The sequence below is a fragment of the Pongo pygmaeus genome, chromosome 11 (genome assembly GCF_028885625.2).
Source record: "Pongo pygmaeus isolate AG05252 chromosome 11, NHGRI_mPonPyg2-v2.0_pri, whole genome shotgun sequence".
NCBI lineage: Eukaryota > Metazoa > Chordata > Mammalia > Primates > Hominidae > Pongo > Pongo pygmaeus.
The window spans coordinates 31,683,904-31,705,980 of NC_072384.2; the positions used below are offsets into that span (position 1 = coordinate 31,683,904).

Genomic DNA, 22,077 nt, shown 5'->3' on the forward strand with positions numbered 1-22,077 from the left:
GACCCTGCCAAACTCTTCCAAAGGGGTTGCATAAATTTGTTCTTTATCCTCAAGGTACAAGAGTCACCATCATTTCACAGCTTCATGGATAGATGGTACTGGTTGTCTCTAAATGTTAGCCAGTCTACTTGGTGTTTGGTTGTACTTAATTGTGATTTTAATTTGCATTTCTCTGATTACTAAAGAAGTTGGGTAACTTTTCATTGTTTTTTGTCCATCTGGATTTTCTCTTTTGTGAAGGGCCTGTTTATTTCTTTGGCCCATTTAGAAAATGGGGTTGTTCACCTTTTCCTTAATGAATTTTATCCAGATAGATTCTTGATTGTCCCAAGAGGCATCTATTGAAAAGAGTGGTGTCCTGAGGTCCATGAAGGTTGATTGTTAAAATTTCAGGAGTTTTCTGAGTAGGTTGTGAAATTGCTGGTAGCTCGAAGTCAGCCACAGTGTTGACACCATGGAAACTGGCAAATGCGATATAAATCAGGGCATTTTCCGCTAGAGAGTTGGTTGATTACTACACCAATGGAAAAGCCTATCTTTTCTGCCCTGGCTCACAAGGCCATCTCTGTCATAAATCCTGGTCATACACATATGGATTTATTTTACTGCTATCTCTTCTGTTTCATTCCTCTCTTTGTCTATCCCCATGTCAAAACCACACTGCCTTGTAAACTACAGGTGTATAATAAGTCTTGATATCTGGTAGAGTAGGTCCTCTCATCTCCTAAGAGTATCTTGCTCATTCTTGGCTCTTGACATTTCTCTGTAAATTTAGAATGAGCTTGCCAAGTGTTTACAGAAAAATCTGTTGAAATTTTAATTACATTGAATCTATAGATCAATTTTGGGAAGAAATGTATGTTTTCATCTGCTTTGAGTTCATTATAGAAGTTACTCATTACTGTGTAAAATCAATTGCATATATACTCTATAAGCTGTCATTTGTTGTTTATCTTTATCCACAGTCTTTCTTGCTCTATTGGTCCATTTTCCTACTGCTATGAAGAAATACCCGAGACTGGGTAATTTACAAAGAAAAATAGGTTTAATCGACTCATAGTTCCACATGGCTGAGGAGGCCTCATAATCATAGCAGAAGGTGAAGGAGGAGCAAAGGCACATCTTACATGGTGGCAGGCAAGAGCGCATGTGCAGGGGAACTGCCCTTTATAAAACCATCAGATCTCATGAAACTTATTCACTATCATGTGAACAGCCTGGGAAAAACCCACCCCATGATGCAATTACCATCCACTGGGTCTCACCCATTACACAGAGGAATTATAGGAGCTACCAATCAAGATGAGATTTGCATAGGGACACAGCCAAACCATATCACTTGCCTTGCAGAACTTTTACATTTTTGTTAAATAAAGTTCATCAAACTTTTCCTTTATAGCTTCTAGGATATTGCTTCTAGCAGCCACAAAGGCAAGCCACACAAAACTTAAAATGTAATAGTAGCCACATTAAAAAAGTAAAAGGCTGGGCGTGGTGGCTTACGCCTGTAATCCCAGCATTTTGGGAGGCCGAGGCAGGTGAATCACCCGAGGTCAGGATTTTGAGACCAGCCTGATCAACATGGCAAAACCCCTCTCTACTAAAAATATAAAAATTATCCGGGTGTGGTGGTGGGTGCCTGTAATCCTAACTACTTGGGAGACTGAGACAGGAGAATTGCTTGAACCCAGGAGGTGGAGGTTGCAGTGAGCTGAGATCGTGCCATTGCATTCCAGCCTGGGTGACATAGTGAGACTCCATCTCAAAAAAAAAAAGTAAAAAATAAAATTATTTTTAATAATATATTTTATTTAATCCATTATAGCAAAATATGATCATGTCAACATAAAATCAATATATAAAAACTATTCATGAGATAATTTACATTCTTTTTTTCATACAAATTCTTAGAAATCTGGTCTGCATTTTATATTTCAGGGACATTTCCGTTTGGACTAGCCATATTTCAAGTGTTTATTAGCCACACGTGGCTAATGGCTACCATGTTAGATAGCTCAGGTCAGTATCTTTGTTAAGGCAGGTCTACAGCAGCCTTAGGTCTGTGGCTAGTTTAGTGCTACCGATATCTGGCCCTTCCAGGGTTGGTTCAGTGAGGTCTCTTCACTATTGTTGGTTGAAACTTTAATGTTCCACAGCTCTGTGTGACTTTGGGAATTGTTTGTCTTACAGCCCCTGAATTACCCCCCTACCTCTGCAAGTTGCTCTTTCTTCAGCATGATATTTTGCCTAGCTCTTGGAGTTTCAGCTGCACATACCCATTTAGTATTTGGCAAAAGACTCGAGGACTTCTGCATAGCTCTCCGGAACTCTTTCTCTGTGTAGTTTCCTCCTTTCCGGTACTCTTCTTTGTAAAGTCCAGTAGCCTCCTCCTGAATTCCAGTCTCTGACTCCCCAACTCAGTGAGATGACTGTGCTCTCCTTGGGGTTCCTTCTCTGTCCCATGGTCTGCAAAGTGCCTCCACAAAGCAGGCCTGGGTGATCCCAGGGCTTACCTTATTAGCTTATCTTCCCTGAGAGATCACAATCTGTGCTGTAGTGTGGGGCTGGGGTTGTGTGCAGGCTGCCAGCCTAATACTCACTATTCTTAAGGCCCGAAGCAGAGGTCCTACTTAAAAAAAAAAGTCTTAGCTGGCTGCAGTGGTAAATGCCTGTAGTCCCAGCTACTCAGGAGGCTGAGGCAGGAGGATCACAAGTTCAGCCCAGCCTGGACAAAATAGCAAGACCCACCATCTATGAAAGAACACAAAACAAATAAGGTTTTGAGCTTACTTATTAGTTTTACTATCTAGTTATTTTGTAATTACTTTGATCTTTATTAATCCCTTCTTACAGTCTTCTTTAATATTATTCTTTTTATAACTTGATGTATTTTTATTCTTTCTTATTAGAAATAATTAGGGCTATGAGTTTTTCTTGCAGGGATTCCTTTAGCTATTTCCACAGGTTCTGATATGCAATATTTTTGTGGTCATTATTCTCTAGATAATCTGCAATTTGGGTTTTGCTTTTCTCTTTGACAAAGAATTGTTCCAGAGACTTAAAAGAAGTATATTTTGAGATGGTAGAGTTTTATGTTTCAGTTTTCTGGTTTTGTTATTAATTTTAGTTATATTGTATTACAAATAAAGTTATCTATACTATTTATAATTTTTGAAGATGTTTTAAGTTTTTGTTGTAGCTTAATAGTCATGACAAACCTTTGTAAACAAGATGTTATTCACTTTTTACTGTAAATTGTTTATTGACTTTAAATGAGTCAATGTTATCAATGTTAGTATATAAAATAAATTTAAATTTACAAAAATATAATGTGCATGTGTGTGTGTTTACTCTGGGTGCCAGTGTAAGATTATTTTTCAAAAATGAGATTTTGTTCTAAAAAAATGTGAAAACCACTAGGCAATGTGACTTCAAAAGTCATCTAGAATGTGTAGAATGGGAATATAAATTTGTGCAGGCCCTAGAGTAGAGTGAGCCTTGAGTTGTGTTGAGATCAAAGGATACCCAGAGTATTTTTTTCTTTCATTTTTCATTCCTTTTCTTTCTTTCCTCTACACAATATGCTAATAAAACATCTAGATTACACAGACCGAGGCCAGGTGCTATACCAGTCTGTTATTAACAAGTGAGAGCACATGAAACCGTTTTTAATTGGCCTTAGGAAAAGCAAGGTGAAATGAAAATTTAATTCTCCTGGACCTTTTTTCAAAATGTATTTTTCCATCTCTACTGTAAAGAGTGCATTTTAATTAGGTTGATTCTCACTGTTTGGCCATGCATTTGTAATCTGTGTTCACTCTTTGGGAAAGAAGAATTTGATGAAAGGAATCTGATAATAATGGAAATCTTGTCTGAGCAGAACAAATTGGAATTATCCAATATGATAGGGATGTGAGAAGCATTAAGGCTGGTGACTGAAAAAAAAACCACCTCTCCCTAAAACACCACTGTTCTGCCTAGCACAGTCTTGTCCTGGCACAGGGAGACAGTGCAATAGCATGGAATGTGCTTTTGGTGCGTCTGGGCCTTTCTGGTGCATCACTTAATCCCCCATCCTCAATTTCCCCACCTGTAAAATGGGGGTAATAATCTCCACTTTGCACTATTGTGAGGATTGAGAGAAATGAATTATGTGAAAGTGCCTGACATGTTATAGGGGCTCAGATAATGAGTAAGAGGAGAATTTCCAAGGAAAGCTCTATGGCTGGGCTGAGGGTGAGGTTCCTAGTTTGTTTACAGCTTTGAAAAGAAAGAAGTGAGCAGGGGCAGGCACGTACGTGTAAGTGAGAGTGTGTGTGTTGTGTGGGTGTGTGTGTGTGTGTACATGTGTTCAGGGCAGGGGAATCTGTGGGCACATCCTAGTACAGTCCAGTGTTTCTATGTGTGCCATTCAGGATGAATTTCCTGTGGGATAGCAAACAACCAGGGTCTTCTGCAGAGAAGTCGATTCAGAGTCCTCATCTGCAGGTAGAAAAGCCCCAGGAGTCCATGTTTACCCCCATTACGCTACTCCTGTGAGTGTTGTGGGACAAAGGTCAGCTAGGTCCTTCAGCTGAACGCAGTGCACTAATGAGGAAACGAATTAGGAGTTTCTCCACCAATGCCAACAAGCAGGTCAAGTAGCACACATCAGGGGTGGAGAGGCCTTCCACAAAACATATTATTTAGGGTGCTATGTCAACCTGTCAGAGAGGGAAAAGATACACTTCTTGGCTTTGGAGCTTGTGATTTAACAGAACAAAGAAAGAGAAAACACGAAAGGCACATATGAAGCTAATTTTAAAGATCCAGTGGCCATACAGCTTTTTTTTTTTTTCTTTCTCCTAGACAGCGTTAAAATCAAATAATCCTTGAGGTCATCAGACACAATAGCTCCAGTGCAGACTGTGCAGAAAGTACAGTCCTGGCCGGGCGCAGTGGCTCACACCTGTAATCCCAGCACTTTGGGAAGCCGAGGTGGGCAGATCACCTGAGGTCAGGAGTTCAAGAGCAGCCTGGCCAACATGGTGAAACCCTGTCTCTACTAAAAATACAAAAAATTAGCCGGGTGTAGTGGCGCGCACCTGTAATCCCAGCTGCAGAGCGAAACTCCGTCCCCCCCCTCAAAAAAAAGTACAGTCCCATGTTTCTATGTATACCATTCAGGATGAATTTCCTAAGCACCTACTGCATTCTCAGAATTAGGAGTACAAACTCAGGGGTCAGGCAGATCTGGATTAATTTCCAAGTCTGTCACTAACCATTTTTTAAAAATCATACATATTTAAGGTGTGCAGCATGATGTTTTGACACACAAAGTGAAATGATTACTACAGTCAAGGTGTATGTCACCTTCCATAGTGACCCCTTTTTGTGTGTGTTGCACCTAAAATGGACTCTTTCTGCAAATTTTCAATCTACATTGCAACATTATTAACTATTGTCCTGTGGCTGTATGATAAATCTGTAGACTTATTCATTTTGTCCTTTGACCTACATGTCCCCAATTGCTCTCCCTCCCAGACCTTGGTAACCACCTTTCTACTCTTTGTTTCTATGTATTTAACTTTATTTTATATTCCACATATGAGTAAGACCTTGCTCTCACTCACTCTTTTATGGCCTTGGGGAAGCATAGGTCCTCCAGACAGCAGAATTGCTTCGTCTTTAAAATGATTGCATCGGTGTGGCGATTGGGATAATTTAGAGATGTTTTCAGCACAGGGCCTGCGGGCTTGTGCTAGGCCCCTAGAATGTACAGATAAAGGGGATCCATGTTCTTCCTTCGAGGCAGAGGTTCTGACTTTGTTTGATTTTGCCACTCCCTGGCAAGGGGCATTTAGCAATGTCTGGAGACATTTGGCTGTCCCTAGGGATGTGTGTATGTAGGTGCTAAACATCCTAGAACGCATAAGCCAGCCTTCCTCCCCCTTCATTGCCCATTCCCTCTGATTGTGGAATTAAAAGACGAAAATGGGTCCATTCGAAGGAAAAGGTCATGATCCTTAATGCTGTTTTTACATGACGGCCTTGTCAGAGCCTTCAGCTCCTCCTGCTGTCTTCGACGTTCTAGGCACAGCTCCCTCCGGAGGGCATGCTTCCCACCTGGGGCTTGTTGGCGGAGTGCCATCCTCATCCATATACATGCCTCCAATTAAAAGACGTCCCGCTGCCGGGAAAGCGGCCTGCACCTTGGAGCGAAACTGAAAGGAGAGACCCGGGGTCTTCGCGTCCTCCGTGGGAAAGCGAGGCAGGGCCCTGCGCAGAACACCGGGAGGCTCTGTGGAAAGGCAGGGATTCTATGGTGGATCCTGCAAGCCTGCTTGGAGCCGACTTCCTGGAGCAGCAGCTGCAAGCAGCGCAGAGCCCAGCTGTCCTTGGCAAACACCCCACCGAGGAGGCCAGCGCTTGCTGGCTCCTCTGGGACGCCCCAGTCAAGCCACCCCCAAACGGGCCGTGACCTCGCCTTTGAAGGTGGCCCCCAAGGCAGCGGTGGACGTGGGGGCAGGGCGGGAGAGGGGAAGTTTGTCTTTCTCCCAGCTCGGGAGGGTCGCCAGCTTCTCCGGGGCTGCACCTCCTTGGGACGCTCGTCGGGTTGGAGCGCCGCAGCTGGCTCTGCGGCTGCCGCCTGGGTGACGGAGAGTGGGGCGGGGGTGGGTCGCTGGTAGCTCGGGAGCCAAGATCTGATTTCAGAGACCGTGCCTATGTACTGAGTCAAACCCCGTCGCTGGGCTGGGTCTGCAGCCGGGCCGCTGAGCACAATCCGCTGTGGTTAATGATTAATCGCTGACCACCCCGCCTCCCGCAGCTCGGGAGAGGGTGCTCCGGAGGGTGGACCGGGGCCCTCAAGTGCCGGCAGCTGGAAAGGAAGAGGAGGGCTGCGAGGCGGAATGCGCCCTGGGCGAAGAGGGGCAGAGGCGGAGCGCCAGGTGCTGTGGGTCTCACTCCCAGCCAGCCAGGAGTTTAGAACGTTCTTCCTCCGCCCTCTCCTCGCCTCGCCCCCGCCACATACACTCCCAAACCCCAACACCCAGGCGCCTCCTGGGCCTCTCCTAGGTTGGGCTGCTCCAGGAAGTTTCTATGAAAGCACCTGAAATACTAAGTCACCTTCGCGAGGAGAACTCGAGTGAGATAAAATCGTGCGCCCTCGCAGGTGAGTTTGCAGCCAAGAATTTTGGGCTCTGCTGGGAGGAGAAAGGGAAGTTGAGAAAGTCTTTGGACCTGGTAGCCTGGTGCTCTTTCTCATGGCTTCACCCAACCGCCCGGGCAGTGACTGCTCCCAAATCATTGATCACAGTCATGTCCCCGAGTTTGAGGTGGCCACCTGGATGAAAATCACCCTTATTCTGGTGTACCTGATCATCTTCGTGATGGGCCTTCTGGGGAACAGCGTCACCATTCGGGTCACCCAGGTGCTGCAGAAGAAAGGATACTTGCAGAAGGAGGTGACGGACCACATGGTGAGTTTGGCTTGCTCGGACATCTTGGTGTTTCTTATTGGCATGCCCATGGAGTTCTACAGCATCATCTGGAACCCCCTGACCACGTCTAGCTACACCATGTCCTGCAAGCTGCACACTTTCCTCTTCGAGGCCTGCAGCTACGCTACGTTGCTGCATGTGCTGACCCTCAGCTTTGAGCGCTACATCGCCATCTGTCACCCCTTCAGGTACAAGGCTGTGTCGGGACCTTGCCAGGTGAAGCTGCTGATTGGCTTCGTCTGGGTCACCTCCGCCCTGGTGGCACTGCCCTTGCTGTTTGCCATGGGTACTGAGTACCCCCTGGTGAACGTGCCCAGCCACCGGGGTCTCATTTGCAACCGCTCCAGCACCCGCCACCACGAGCAGCCCGAGACCTCCAATATGTCCATCTGTACCAACCTCTCCAGCCGCTGGGCTGTGTTCCAGTCCAGCATCTTTGGCGCCTTCGTGGTCTACCTCGTGGTCTTGCTCTCCGTAGCCTTCATGTGCTGGAACATGATGCAGGTGCTCATGAAAAGCCAGAAGGGCACGCTGGCCGAGGGCACGCTGGCCGGAGGCGCGCGGCCGCCGCAGCTGAGGAAGTCAGAGAGCGAAGAGAGCAGGACCGCCAGGAGGCAGACCATCATCTTCCTGAGTGAGTCCCAGGTTGGGGGCAACGCGTGAGCAGCTTCCCAACCTTCCCCCACGACCCGTGCCACTGCCTGTGGCCCTCTCCAGGGGACGTCTTGCCCTAGAATTGCACGCTTAAGTTCACTGAGGTGGAAGAGGCTTGTAGCAGAATGAGGGCATTGCTCTGGGTCTCTGGATGTTTTTTCTCTGTGTTTCCGGGATTCATGGTAGGTTATGGTGAAAAGGGCACAAGACCAGAACTCAGAAGGTCTGGGTGTATTCCAGAACATCACTGCTGTGACCTTTGGGAAGTCACAAAAAAAATCTTTGGTAAAATGGGGACAATAGTACTAGAGAATATGATGGACAAATTAGGTAATGCAGGACAGGTGAAAGTCCTTTGCAAAAGACCAAGTTCTGCAGAGATAAAGGGAACCGTCTTATCTAGCTCTTTTACCCGGGGAAGCCTTTCTTGTGCAGTTAGATTTTGTTCTCATTTTTCTCCTCCTTTGGAGAAAGCAGGGTGTGCGCGACACACACACTCGGGCTGCTGTTTTATTCCTTGGAGCCTCTTCTACCCAATCTTAAGACATGGGAGCTCTCAGCACCCCCCAGGGCTTGGGTTTCTGCCACTGTGTGTCTGTTCCTTACCAGACCAGAGCAACCTGGCAGGACGGCCTGTTTATCTGATCCAGAAAATCTGGCTTCATGGATTCCTAGGATTTGAATAATCACCTCACAGACCCAATTCTTATGCTTGTTTTCTAAACTTTTGTTGTGACACAAGTATTTAAAGTTGAGGCCTTGTCTATTTAAAAAGAGCCCACAAGTCTGTTGACCCCAGAGCCTTCAGAAGAGGGGCCTAGTGGCTGGGAGACAAGGCTTTAATGGAGACCCATGAAATGTGTGTGAGCAAAGGGTTCCAAAATATGTTTTTTAGCAGAAACAATGAAAAGGATGTATTGTGGCTGTGTGAGTATGAGTCAAGAAGGAATAGATACAACAAACATTTCCCTTCTTCCCTCTCCCCTGTGGCATCAGGAAAAGGAATAAATCATGGTGCTGTTTGTTTTGGTGTGGGCAACTGGGCAGCAGTTTCCAGGGACAGGAGGTAGACATGAGAGAGAGTTGGAAGGCACCTGGAGAATGATGGAAAGACCTGGGTCTTGCCTCAGACCAGCCCCTGGCTTAAAGTGTGTCATTAATTGTTAAAAGTTTAGGGTCTAATTTTAAACCCTCTTTATTTGATTTGAAATAATTGCCCTAATGAATTGCAAAGTACTCAGAGGCAGCCATGGATAAAGTGGATGATGCCCCTGCCTTGTGCCCCCAGGGAACTGGGCTTTGAGAGCTGTGGCAGGCACTGTGGCAGGTGACCAGCTGACTTGACTTTACTCTGTGTCTGTGCAAAATGAGAATATTTGGATGCTACTCTGCATTAGGGGCTGTGCCAGGTGACCAATATTTCCATCTTCTAGAGTAGGAATTTGAGACTTAGAGAAGACCTAGTTCAGAATCACCTCAGTGCAGCTCCAAGAGTCCCACTGTGCTTTTCGGGGCAGAGAAATGCATGTCTCTCTATGACTCTCACAGGCGTGTGGTGAAAGGAAAATGAAACAAGGCAGGACTTTGACAAGCACAGGTAAGCCTGGCGGTGTTGCTGCCTCTTAGGGCCAGCTTTTCTGGAACTTGGAGTAGGTAACATTATCTTGGGACTTGGGAAGGGTACCCAACTCGTCTATCACCCACTGGGTGCTACTACTCAAATATTACAGAGAGGAATTGACATTGTATTTGCTTAAAGCTTGAATGTTTGTTGAAATACTAGTCTCCCTTCCTCCATAAATATTCCCTTAGGCATATCTTAAACTGTAAGCTGTAATTTATACTTTAGTGTGAGTTAATTTCCTTTTTTTTTTTTTTTTTTTTTTTGATTGGAGGAGACTGGGAGACTGGCATGAGTGGATAAGAATTAGGGGGTAGACAAGCATTAGCAAGTGGTCTTCAACTACCTCCCAGTCTAACTTAGGAATTAAGGCCGCCTTTGACCAAAGGGAAAATCATTGATTTATCATTACTCTCTGTTTGACCAGTCTCTGTGTTTCCTGTATTTCTCTGAGTAGATGTCTGTTCTCCCCGCAGTGGGTGTTCCAAGTTAAAGCCAGTCTCCATTTGCAGCATAAAATCAGAATGCCACAGACTTTTATTTAGAGATGGATAGGACCTTGGAGATCATCAGATCCCATTAGTAATTGTCTGGAATGAGTTTGTTCTTGTTCTGCTCTCATTCTTTCCTTCTAGCTCTTTCCTTCTTTCCTATACCAACTGTATATTAATCACCCACTGTGTTCTCAGCATAAAGATTGTTGAATGGCAATCAGGTGCTCAATGTGCGATAATGTCCTGGGGGAATTTACTGTTTGTATTTAGCCCATTTTCTCTGCGGTAGGTTTTCAAAGCAGTTCTCGCAAATGTCCTCCTCTCCCAATGAATTTCAAAGAGCTTTTAAAAATAGGAACCTCACTAATTAACTCAAGTTAGGAAATAAATTAATGGAGTGAAGAGGAAGAAATCATGGCCTGCATTCATCAGATTAATACAATGCAATTTACTTTGTGAGTTTCATAAAACTTGTGCTTTGGGGCATTTTTAACCCAGAACAAATGAACATATAAATTGTTTACAAATCACTGAATTTAGTAATTTAGTTGTCTTTTTAGTATTTCATTTCACAGATGGATCAAATTAAAATAAATATTTGCTCATTTCAAACATATTTTAAATTTAATGTGAAATGTAAATGGCGACATATCACAAGTAGTTCTTGGAGCTCTTGAGGCCATAAAGAAAACAAGACTGTTCCCCACTCGTTCTTAAAAATGCTAACTTCCGCACGACAGAAACAAAATTCATAAATCTACCCAAGATGAGGAAGCCCATGTAAAAAATATTAATTTTCCTTTCTTCATCTTTCACTATTGTACCTCAGTCTAGTCGATGTGCTGGGCTGGTGAATAAGGAAAACACATTGGGAACTCTGGGAGAGAAAGAGAGGCTGGGATACCTACTAGCTCTCAAGCAATTTACAGGAGAACACAATAATGATGCAAAAGTGCACATTCCTGGAAACAGGAGTGTCTTGTCTTGCCTCTTGTCAGCCCAGTGACAAATCAGTACTAGACTTGGTTTCTGTTTCAAGGTTACAGCCAGTGTGGCATGGTAATATTTGTCCGATGTCAGAACAGAGGTTGCTGGTCTGGATTTCTGCCTCTTCTGGAGAAAAGGAACTGATAATTTGATTATCTGTCCTGTCCCTTCAATGATGAGGATGTGTAAAATGAGACTTCCTTTCAAGCACGTCTTTCCCCAGACCTCCCATCTTCTCTTTCTGAAGTCTCCTTTGGAGTTGTTCTCAATGCAGATAGCATCCAGGTCTGTGGACACTTGTGTGTGTCTATTGCACACATGGCTTGCTATCAAGTGTCAACCACTCAAAGTGGAATGACAAAGTAATTTTAGAAAAACATAGTTTTAATTTGTATAATAACTTTCAAGTGATTGGGACTCAGTTACAACTACCTCCTAGAGAACTAGAGGGCAGTGATTGGCTTTCAACTATAGTTATGAAAAAAGATTTTTGCAGACAATCATGAGGTTATTAAATAAAACATCATAGAAGATTCATAACTCTAGAATAATTACACTCTTTTGCATTCTGATTTGCTCTCCTGAGTCAGAAGGAAAGGGAAGGAGTTGCATCTAGTGGCAGGGATTACACATCAACTTGGGTTGCTCATGTTGAATACAGACATTGTTCATCATGTGTATTTGGATGCAACAAAGGTTAAGATTTGCTGCTGTAATGAACTACTCTAAAAATAAGGTTGATATACATTTAGATATTTGTGGCATGGTTCAGGGAGAAGCAAAGAGAAGGAGCTCAGAATCACATCCTCTGGGTTTTTAGACCACAGAATTAGGTCAAACCAAGCAGGGTCAGGGAAGAATAAGAGAGAGAAGAGAGGGTAGAGGGGAATGAGATATTGACAGTGGGTCCTCTTTACCTGAGGACAATCACTACCTGAAAAGAACTCATAAAGTTGGTTCCCTTAAAGTGGGGTTGAAAACATGTGAAATGAGATCTCATTGGGACTTGAAAGTGAAAATTATGAAAAGAAATTTATTTGTATGTTACAAATATAAGTTATAGTTACAACTATATATTCTTGTAATGATTATTCAGAACGAATCCAATGTGGTTTGAGGGCACAATTTTTCTGACAAAACTATCTGATAACCTTTGTGTTTTATTTTCTTAGTAAGATTACAAAAAGGGCCTCTCTTCATTCTTTGCTGTTTAAATCACCCTCATGGAAGCACCTATCCTTGCATTATCCTTGTCAGTTTTCCCCATTCTTTCATAATTATCTGGTCTAATTCAAGCAAACCTTTACTTGTCAGTGGCTCAGCATTTGAATCATCTGTTTCTTCAGCTTCCTTTTCATTGACTTCATGAAATTCCGTACCCTGTGTGCAGGCCATAACCAAAAATATAATTAGTTTAAAAACCAGTCCCTATACTCTACTGTATATTTGGTATTACACAGAAGTGAATGCCTTGAAATGCTTTGAAAGTGCCCATAAGAATTTTTAGTAGTTGTTTTCTTCACTAGGTTAAATGCTTATCTTACAATCATGTTTTCATCATTAGTTTTCTTAGCAAAGGCTTTTTATTTGATATAAAAGGATATGTCAACACAGTCTTTGAGGGAAATACCATCAACATTAAATTAGTGACTTTTTTAATGTAAGATATTATTTTGACTCCAATGTTTCAATATTTCAGAAAGAAGTTTTGCCTCAAATATTCAGATTATCACCTCCATTCCCTTTTCCCTTTATTGATGTATATGTGGCTATAATAAACGGTATTTTATGTTTATTTTCCTATTTGTGATAGCTGTCATAAATTGCAAGTGTCCTATGATCAGCCTGGCAGACAAATATAATAATGCTGCGTTATTTTTATAATCAGGCTGTCTCAAAGATTTCATTTCTGTGTTGGAGAGATGCATAGTTTCCGAGGAAGGGGAGATTGGAATCCCAGTCCCCATTCATTAGCAAGCCTGTTCATCTGTCAGCCTCCTGGGGGCTGCTGAAGTGTAATAAGAAAGAGAGGCCTCAGTTGCACAAAGCATTTGGCTTATTAGTGCTAAAACCACTCAGAATAAAAGCCATTTACGAGTTGAGATAGCGCAGTGGAAGAATATTGAATTGGGAGTCAAGGAGCCCCTCTGGCTGTACAAGGCAAGGTCCACTGGTCCACCATTTGGAGGACACTGTCGACTCCTATCCATTTTCCCTCTGCACATGTCCCCTGCCAGGCTGCAGCCCTGGGACCACTCAACTGACTCTCCACCTCTACTCTTGGCTATTTACTGAGCACTGGAGACAAGACTGGTCATCCTTTGTGCTGCACATTCTTGTGAATGAATGGTATTCAGCCTCACCTGGGCCCTGCCCTCTGGTGGACACCTTCCTTTGCAAGCACTTTCAAAGAGCTCTGCCTCCCATGCTACTCTTTCTACTTTGTTTCCAGCAAGCCTGCTCTCTGACTGAGGGTCCTTGACTAAGGTATCATCACTGGAAAAATCTCCATCTATTCTTGTCTGTGTCTGGGCTGTTCACACTGCAGCCACTGGGATCTTGTTGACACCCCCATCTCTGACCCCAGCAAAGTGAAGCCAGTCAGTGGTTTCCCATGGCTCTTATGTCAACCACAGACCAAAACTCTTGACATAAGCCCCTCATATCAGCTGCTTCTCCAACTCTATCAAGTGCCATTCTCTGCTTGTATTAATCCACTCTGGCCAGGGTAACAATATGCCACAGACTGGATGCCTTGAACCATAGACATTTATCTTCCCACAGTTCTGGAAGCTAGGAGTCTGAGATCAAGGTGCAGCAGGGTTGGTTTCTTCTGAGGGCTTTCTCCTTGGGTTGCCTATCTCTTTTCCCTCTGCACACATCCCCTGTCAGGCTGCAGCCCTGGGACCACTCAACGGACTCTCCACCTCTACTCTTGGCTATTTACTGAGCACTGGAGACAAGATTGGTCATCCTTTCTGCTGCACATTTTTGCAGATGAATAGCTTTCTTCTCACTGTGTCCTGACGTGGCCTTCTCTGCGCATGTGTTCTCCTGGTGTCTCTTCTTCTTCTTATAAGGATGCTGGTCTTATCAGATTAGGGCCCCACTCTTACAACTTTATTTTACCCGAATTACCTTCCAAAGGCCCAATCTCCAAATACAATCACACCGGGGCTTAGGCCTTCAACATGTGAATCTGCAGGGGACACAGTTCAGTTTATAACACCTCTTAACTGCCTTATTCCACTGGCTCCCCTTCAAGTTCTTCAAATGACCATGACTGGCTCTCTTCCCCCATGCTGAGTGTGTATGGGTTGTTTCCTCTGCCTGGCATGCTTTTCTATCTTACTCTACTCTCTACCTGCTCCCCACTTCCATCCCCTTCCCCAGGTTAATATCTTTCTCCTCTCTCAGATCTTCCCAGGGAAGCTGGCCCATCCTCCCTGACTTATTAAATCTCCCACAAAACAAGACTTACAGTTGTCATTTTACATTTAATTGTGCAATTACTCGATTGATGTCTGTCTTCCTTCTAATTCCTTGTGGACAGGCGCATGCCCTAATTTCCCTCAACACTGTACCTCATTCCAGCATAGTGTCTAGACATAGCAGGTAATCAATGAATATTTGTTGACTGAACAAATGAATGAATGAGCCTCAGCTTGGAATTGAGAAGCGATGTTCTGTTTTCCCTTGGGCATGCATTCGTATAGAAGTTGATCATTCCTCAAAAGTGTTCTGGTTCATCTGAACCAAAGATGCTCTCTTTGAAAGGGTTATGATTCCTCTGAGGCCTCTGAAGTCAAGCCAACATGCAAAACACTTAAGATTTGCTTGCCCCTGAGCAAATGAACACTCTGTGCTAATCAGACCCTGAATGTTACCTTTAACCATGTATACCTGCCAGAAGTAACCATGAAATGAAAGTGACTAGGGTGGTGAATGGTCCTTGTTAAACTCTATTGAACAAGATGTTAAATGCAATGATACAACTCTAAACATTATTTCTTAGCAGGCTCTTTCACCACTTGTTAACAAGGGGTCCTCAAGGTAATGAAGATAAAGTGAGGGTGACATTTTGAAAATATTAAACCAATGTGTTTATATCTCCACCTTAAATTGCATCCACTTGCAGCCATCTCTCTCAAGAGTGAGCCACACTTATCACCCCAGGGAAGGAATAAGCAGCTACTGCCTGGGACAAAGGTATTGTGGATCCATCCTGGGTCCAGAGGATGGAATTCTTGACCTCTTTAGCTGGGCAATTATCTTAAAAGCCAGATTTTGTGGAGGATGAAAAAGGATTGCCTAACTTCATATCTCTTCCTTTAATGTATCATGAGCCCGGCCTAGTGGACTGGATCAGCCAGTTCCAGATGAAACCATAGCTAAGGGGTTTGGAATTTATCCTTGGAAGCCATTGCAGGGTTTTAAGAAGTTAAATAGCACAGTTGAATTTCTAGTGCTGCCCCTAGAGTGATAGCATTTGTTGCATTGCAATTTGGGTCAAAGTACAGGCCTGGCTGTGTTTATAGAATAAAAAAACAGACAACCCTTCACTGGAATAGAGTTCAGGTAGAGCAGCTGACACTGGTGAGTTCTCCTTTCCATTAGGCAGACCTCTGGCCCTTGGTTTCTCCAGTATTGCTGCTGCCACTGTCCTCCATGGCCGGACAGTGACTGCTTCCATTCAGCAACTCCCACTTTCCAAGCTCGGAGGCCCAAACTGCCCCCACGTTGCTCAGGCCCTGGTTAGGAGGTGGCCCTAGGGAGCTAAACTAGGTCACAGTAGCTCTCACCTGTCATCTCTATTGCTCAATGGTCTATTCGTTCTTCAACGACAATCTCCAGCTACGACCAACTCATATCTCCCATGAAAAATCTTCCTACCACTTACATTAGCATTCTGCATATGATATATCTCAATGCCTCCCACTTCTTCCATGAAGCCTTCTGGACTACGACCGCCTATACTGATCTTCCTATGCATGGTGAGCCATCTTAGATATTTCTTAGAAGGGGGCACAGATGATGTCTCTCGACTATATTGGAACTCTCTAAGATCAGGGACACTGCACTCTTATACATCTTCAACTTTCCTTACTGGGTTGGTGGCACAGTAGCCATGCACTGCTTGAGAGATTGATTGATTGAAGTTCTCTGACAGTGGCTGCTGCTCCTGAAATGGAGGAAAAGCACCCTCACTATGATCCTCAGGAAGCTCTCTTGGCTCTACCTTCCTTTCCTTCTTTCCCTGTGCTAGGCAGAATTCTGAAATGGCCTCCAAAATGCCTGGTCCCCAAGGTATACGTATCTTCTCCCAGTTATTCAATCAAACACTAATCTAGTGTTGCAAGGAAGGGAAGTAATTAAGTTCCCAAATGTGTTGACCTTAAAATAGGGAGATTTTCTGTGTGGATTTAACCAAGTCACATGAGCCTTTAAATCTGGGTCTAGAGGTCAGAGGCAGGAGAACTAAGACAGTCAAAGCATGAGAGGCATTTGACCAGGGAGAAATTCTCTGTTGCTGGCTTTGGAGATGGAGGGAGCTGGCAGAGAATATAGGTAGGTTCTAGGAGCTGAGCACCAGCAAGAAAATGGGCCCTGAATAAGCTTAGAGGTAAAATTTCCCCCCAGAACTTCTGGAAAAGAACTCAGCCTGGCCTACATGTTGAGAACCCAGGCATACCTTGCCTGGATCTCTGATCTACAGAATTGTGTGCTAATAAATAGGTGTTATTTTAAGCCACTAAATTTTTGATAATTCACTATGTACCAATAGAAAACTAATGGATTCACTGAACTCTACTGAAAGGAGCTCCCAGGTAAACACATGTCCTACCTTAGTTATAACTTCCAAGACAGGTTCAATCTCCAGAAGCTTCTCTTTGAAAAGTCTCACCTTCCAAGAATTGCCTTTGGCCCAGCCATTCACAGATCCACCAACCACTTGTTGATCACCTGCTCAGTGCTCAGCGATCTGGAAGTTTACCAAGATCCAGGGCACCATGGAATGTTCACTGGATTTTTAGACTCTTGTTTGGAGAATTACAAAATTGTGGGTTTGAGTCCCACTGGCTGGATTTTTAGAATGCTGATGCCTTGATAGTCAAAAAGGAAAATGGTATTGAATATAATTATCATCCTTTTGGTAGCTCTATTTCATCATAGCCTGGCACTTACTAGATGCTACATAAAGGTTTGGTGAATAAGCTGATGCCTGGGCAGCTCTGCTGTTTTCCAGAGTCCTCCTCACCAGAAGGGAGATGCCTGTACCCCTCATCATTTGGCTTCAAATGGAAAAAGTGTGTCAGGGAGGAAGCCAACTCTGGTGCTGAAGCAAGTCTGAATAACAGAAATGTCTTGGGCTAACAGACTTTATCATTTTCTGATTTTAGAGCCTTTGCCGATTTAGAAACTTAACAAAAAGTCTTGTTTGTATTTACTGAGTGTAAGAGCCATTCCGGCAAGCAGAGTGTTTAACACTCAGGCCACTGCTTTGCACACCTCAAAGGTGGCTGGGTAGTTGGAGAGCAGTGGTGTTACTGGTATCTAACAGACAGATCGGGAGGCAAGGCTGCAGCATCAAAGTTGCCATTGTACTTGTTCAGTGTCTAACTGTCCATGAAACTAACGGCATGCAGAAATGGGGGCAGGCCCAGCTGGGAGTGATGACGTTCATTAAACTTGCAGAGAGAAGCCACTCTCTTTCTTTAGTGAAGAGGAAAAAGATCAACTCTGCTTTAGAAATAAAACACTTTACACAGGGTGCTTGAGCCAGAGATGAAGTAATTTGAATATATATATACATATATATATAATTTTTTTTTTTTTTTTGAGATGGAGTCTTGTTCCGTCGCCCAGGCTGGAGTGCAGTGGCGCGATCTCAGCTCACTGCAAGCTCTGCCTCCCGGGTTCATGCCATACTCCTGCCTCAGCCCCTGAGTGGCTGAGACTACAGGCGCCTGCCACCGTCCCTGGCTGATTTTTTTTTTTTATTTTTAGTAGAGATGGTGTTTCACCATGTTAGCCAGGATGTCTCGATCTCCTGACCTCATGATCCACCCACCTCCCAAAGTGCTGGGATTACAGGCATGAGCCACAGCGCCTGGCCTGACTTTATATATTCTATTCTATTTGGTTTTATATATTATATATGTTATATATTGTATGAGTATGTAATATAACATTATATCTTATACATATAATTCTTTGGAGACATATACTCAGCAGAAATAAAATTTCTGGCATATTTTTGGGTCTACTTTCTATATGCTGCCATTCTGAAAGATTAAATATCACATTGAAATGACAGCTACATCTTTTTGTTTTTTCAGTCACATTTGGAAGAGAAGGATGGGAAGGAGTCTCACTATGTTGCCTAGGCTGGAGTATAGTGGCTATTCACAGGCATGATCATAGTGCCCTGTGGCCTTGAACTCCTGGTCTCAAGCAATCTTTCTGCCTTAGCCTCTTAGTAGCTAGGACTACAGGTGTGCACTACCATACTTGGCTTTTAAGCTGTACTTCATATATATATATATATATATATATATATATATATATATATATATATAAAATTTATCGTTAAATATATATATATATATATTTAAAAGACAGCTGATGGGTTTTCACTGTTTTTCAAGTTCAAGTTTACCCTTGATGGGGTGACAAATGAGTCACCTTGGTGATTGAAGCTTGCTGTAGATATCCTCTAGAGAAGATGAAAAAAACTTCTGTAGGAACCAGCTCCTTCTTAGACCTCGGGTTTTCCTCGTTGTTGAATCTCTCACAAGCTGACTTCCTCCAAGAAGCCTGCCTGGACTGGCTTTACACTTCTCTCATTATTCCAGCAGATCTTCACATTTCATTTGTTTGTTCATTCATCAAGTATTTATTAAACTTAAGTTGTGTTTAATATCATTTGTACCATAGAGATCAAAATGCTGGTTCCTCCTTTCAAGGAGCTTAATACTTGTCTCATTGGAACATCAAAGTATAAGGGCAGAGCCTTGTAGAAACCTAAAAGTACCACTTGATGCAGGGTCTGGGTTGTGGCTGTTTATGAAGTAAGCTAGTTCTAGTAAACGTTCTGCCAGAACTTTTAATAGACTGGCTAACTGGGCTTCACTCCAGAGATGTTGTTACAGTCTCAATATTCACAGTATGGTCCAGGGACCCGCAGCATCAGCATCACCTGGGAAATTATAAAAGGCAGAGTATTGGGCCACACCCCTACCAGTTGAATTGTAATCTGCATCGTAAGCAGATCCCTGTAATACTTGTGTCCTAACATCAGGGTATGAGAAACACTGATCTACAACACTTGGGGATTCTTTAATGTCAATACTAAAAAAGGGTGAATTGGGAAGAACTAAACTCACTAGTTGTGATAAGAACTGTCAATCACTTGTTGTGTAGTTGTAACAGGTGGGAATTTGCTCCATGACACTTAGACATAAAAAAGTTGCATTATTTCTAAAAAGAAACTTAAATCTGGCTCCAAGCTCTCATTTGGAAGGTGGTGAAAATGTTAACCTTAGTAACATTGGGGGTTGGGGTTTCCCCTTTCTCATGTTGTGTCAAAATTCAAGGGGCTTATGAGATGCCCAGAAAATGAGGCATTGGGTCCGTTGTTCAAAGTTCTTCCTATTGCCCATTCTGCTCTATGATTCTGCTGCCAGGGCTGACCAGAGCACTAGGGCCAGCCAGCCAAAGGGCCAGCCTTTATATTTTATCTTCAATCCTCATAGTATCATTAGCATGAGGGTATCGTTATCCTCACTTTGCAGAACTGCCTGAGGTCATCAAACATTGAGATTGGAGCCGGGATCTGGCATGTTTTGCAGTCCACGTTCTTTCCCCGAGCAGAGGGTGAGTCTCTCAAAAGAAAACGCTCTGTAGTCTCTCAAAAGAGAATACTCTCCAGTGGGGGAACTTGTTTTGGATGGTCAGTGTCAGGGAGGCAAGAAATTATGATGCCAAGTCTGGCGGATGTTTATCTTGCTTTTAGGCTACCCAGCAGCTTTTGGCTGCTTTTAATGTTTGGGAAATTTCCATCTTTTTGAGTCCTGCTTCCTCAAGATAGTGGTCAGAAACTTGCTTTCCCAGCAACCCTTGCAGCCAGAGTGCAGCATGTGGCCTGGGCTGCGCCAGTCACGTGCACTGGCATGAGAGTCTCATTTGGAAGAGAAGGATGGGAAAGAGCAGTAGCCACATGGACTCTCTTTGGGGTTAAAGCCAGTGTGTGACAAATAGAGTTAAAAGAGTATAAAGGAGCCTTTAGAGAGAGCAAAGACAGAAAAGCTAAGGACAGCATCCTAAGCCAGATGTTTGCAGCACCTCTATATTGGTCCATTCTGGTGGGATAACCTTATGTGATTCTCTGGCCCTCCTAGGGATTATGTGAAATAACCAATAGCCTCATTTCTGGATGAAACTGGAATGGGCTCTGCTGTTTGTCCTAAGAACTCTGCATGTCCAGAAAGTAGGTAATAGAATGATTGGACTGGAGCTGGAGTAGGGAAATCTAGAAGGTAGCAGTGATGAATTTAGACTGAAAAGTAGACTGAGTTAAATATAGAGGAAGTTGATAGCTAGGCTGATGGATTCAGACTATGTATTGGAGGCCATGGGAGCCATGGAAAGCTTTTGAGAAGAGGAGTGGCAGGAAGGAGTGCAAAAAGACTGATGTGGCCAAGATGTGTGTTGCTGGCAGAGAGAGACAGTGTGAGGGGCACAGGTGTGGAAGCGATCATGGGTTCTGATGATGGTTTGTGGTTAGGTTTTGCTGTGAAGGGGTGGTAGTTATCAACCCTGCTAAACATTACAATCACCTGTGGAACTATTAACAATGCCCTATTCCAGTCTATTTATATCGAAACCTTTGTGGGTGGAGCCCTGGACATTGGCATTATTTAAGCCGCAGGTGACTCCAATGTGTAGCCAGGGTTGAGAGTGGGAGAAGGAGGAGCTGGAAAGGCAGGCTGGGGGTGGCTGGGGAGACCTTGACTTTAGTAACTGTGCCAAGGTTCTTTGACTAGAGGCCACCAAACCGGATTCTTCTTATTTAACAAGTAGGAAGGAATTTATTGGAAGTATGGGAGGTAGCTCACTGAGTCAAAGGAAAGTCTAAAGAACCAGATTGATCAGGGACCTAGGGAGTAGAAATTCATGGACCACCAGCTTGGGCTCCACCATCAAGAAGGTATCAGCTTCAGGCATCATCCCATCTTTGTTGCTACTCCATCCAGGGATGAGAACCTTGTTGGACTGGCTAGGGCTGCTCATCCAGCCCCTGTGAGGCTGAGATGAGGGCAGGTGATGGACGGTGCCATCAAGACTGCATGCAGTGAGAGGCGTGGTCCCCAAAGGAGACCCATGTTCTACCTAGGAGAGTGGGTTACAGAGCCAGGGAGCAGAAACAACAGACACCCCCTGCGGGGACTTTAGTAAGCTTAGTGACATGCTCTGACATTGTTGAGTTCCTTCTTTGTTCCATGCAGACTTTCCCCAGACTCTATTCTCTGTTATATCCCCGCACTTCCCCTTCCCCCTGGCTGAGTCCTGGGTGATATTTCCCAGGGATCTGGTCACCTTAGTGCATGAGCAGTTTAGAGGGGTGGGGAGGAGGGGTCAGGAGCAGAGCCTCCTGCTTCTGAAATGCTGCTTCCAGAAGCTGGTTAGTGCCAAATCCCCGGGGCATGTCTCCTGCCTTGTAAGCTGACTCACTCACTCACCTAGGTCACTCACTGACCAAGTATCAGGTTGTGTCTTCTCATTACCATGAAATCAGGTTGTATTTGAACCTTGGCCTGGAAAACAAAGATCTCTGGCT

At 43.9% G+C, this 22,077-nt stretch overlaps 1 protein-coding gene across 1 annotated transcript in view; it reads left to right on the forward strand.

Annotated features, from left to right (window-relative positions):
* Window positions 1-6,797: 6,797 nt before the first annotated feature.
* The window catches only part of GPR39 (G protein-coupled receptor 39), a 243,034-nt gene continuing 227,754 nt past the window's right edge, over window positions 6,798-22,077 (forward strand). Inside the window, exon 1 of the mRNA XM_054478826.2 lies at window positions 6,798-8,115. Coding sequence (XP_054334801.1) covers window positions 7,245-8,115 — 871 coding nt within the window. The 5' untranslated portion in view covers window positions 6,798-7,244. The remainder of the gene's footprint in view (window positions 8,116-22,077) is intronic.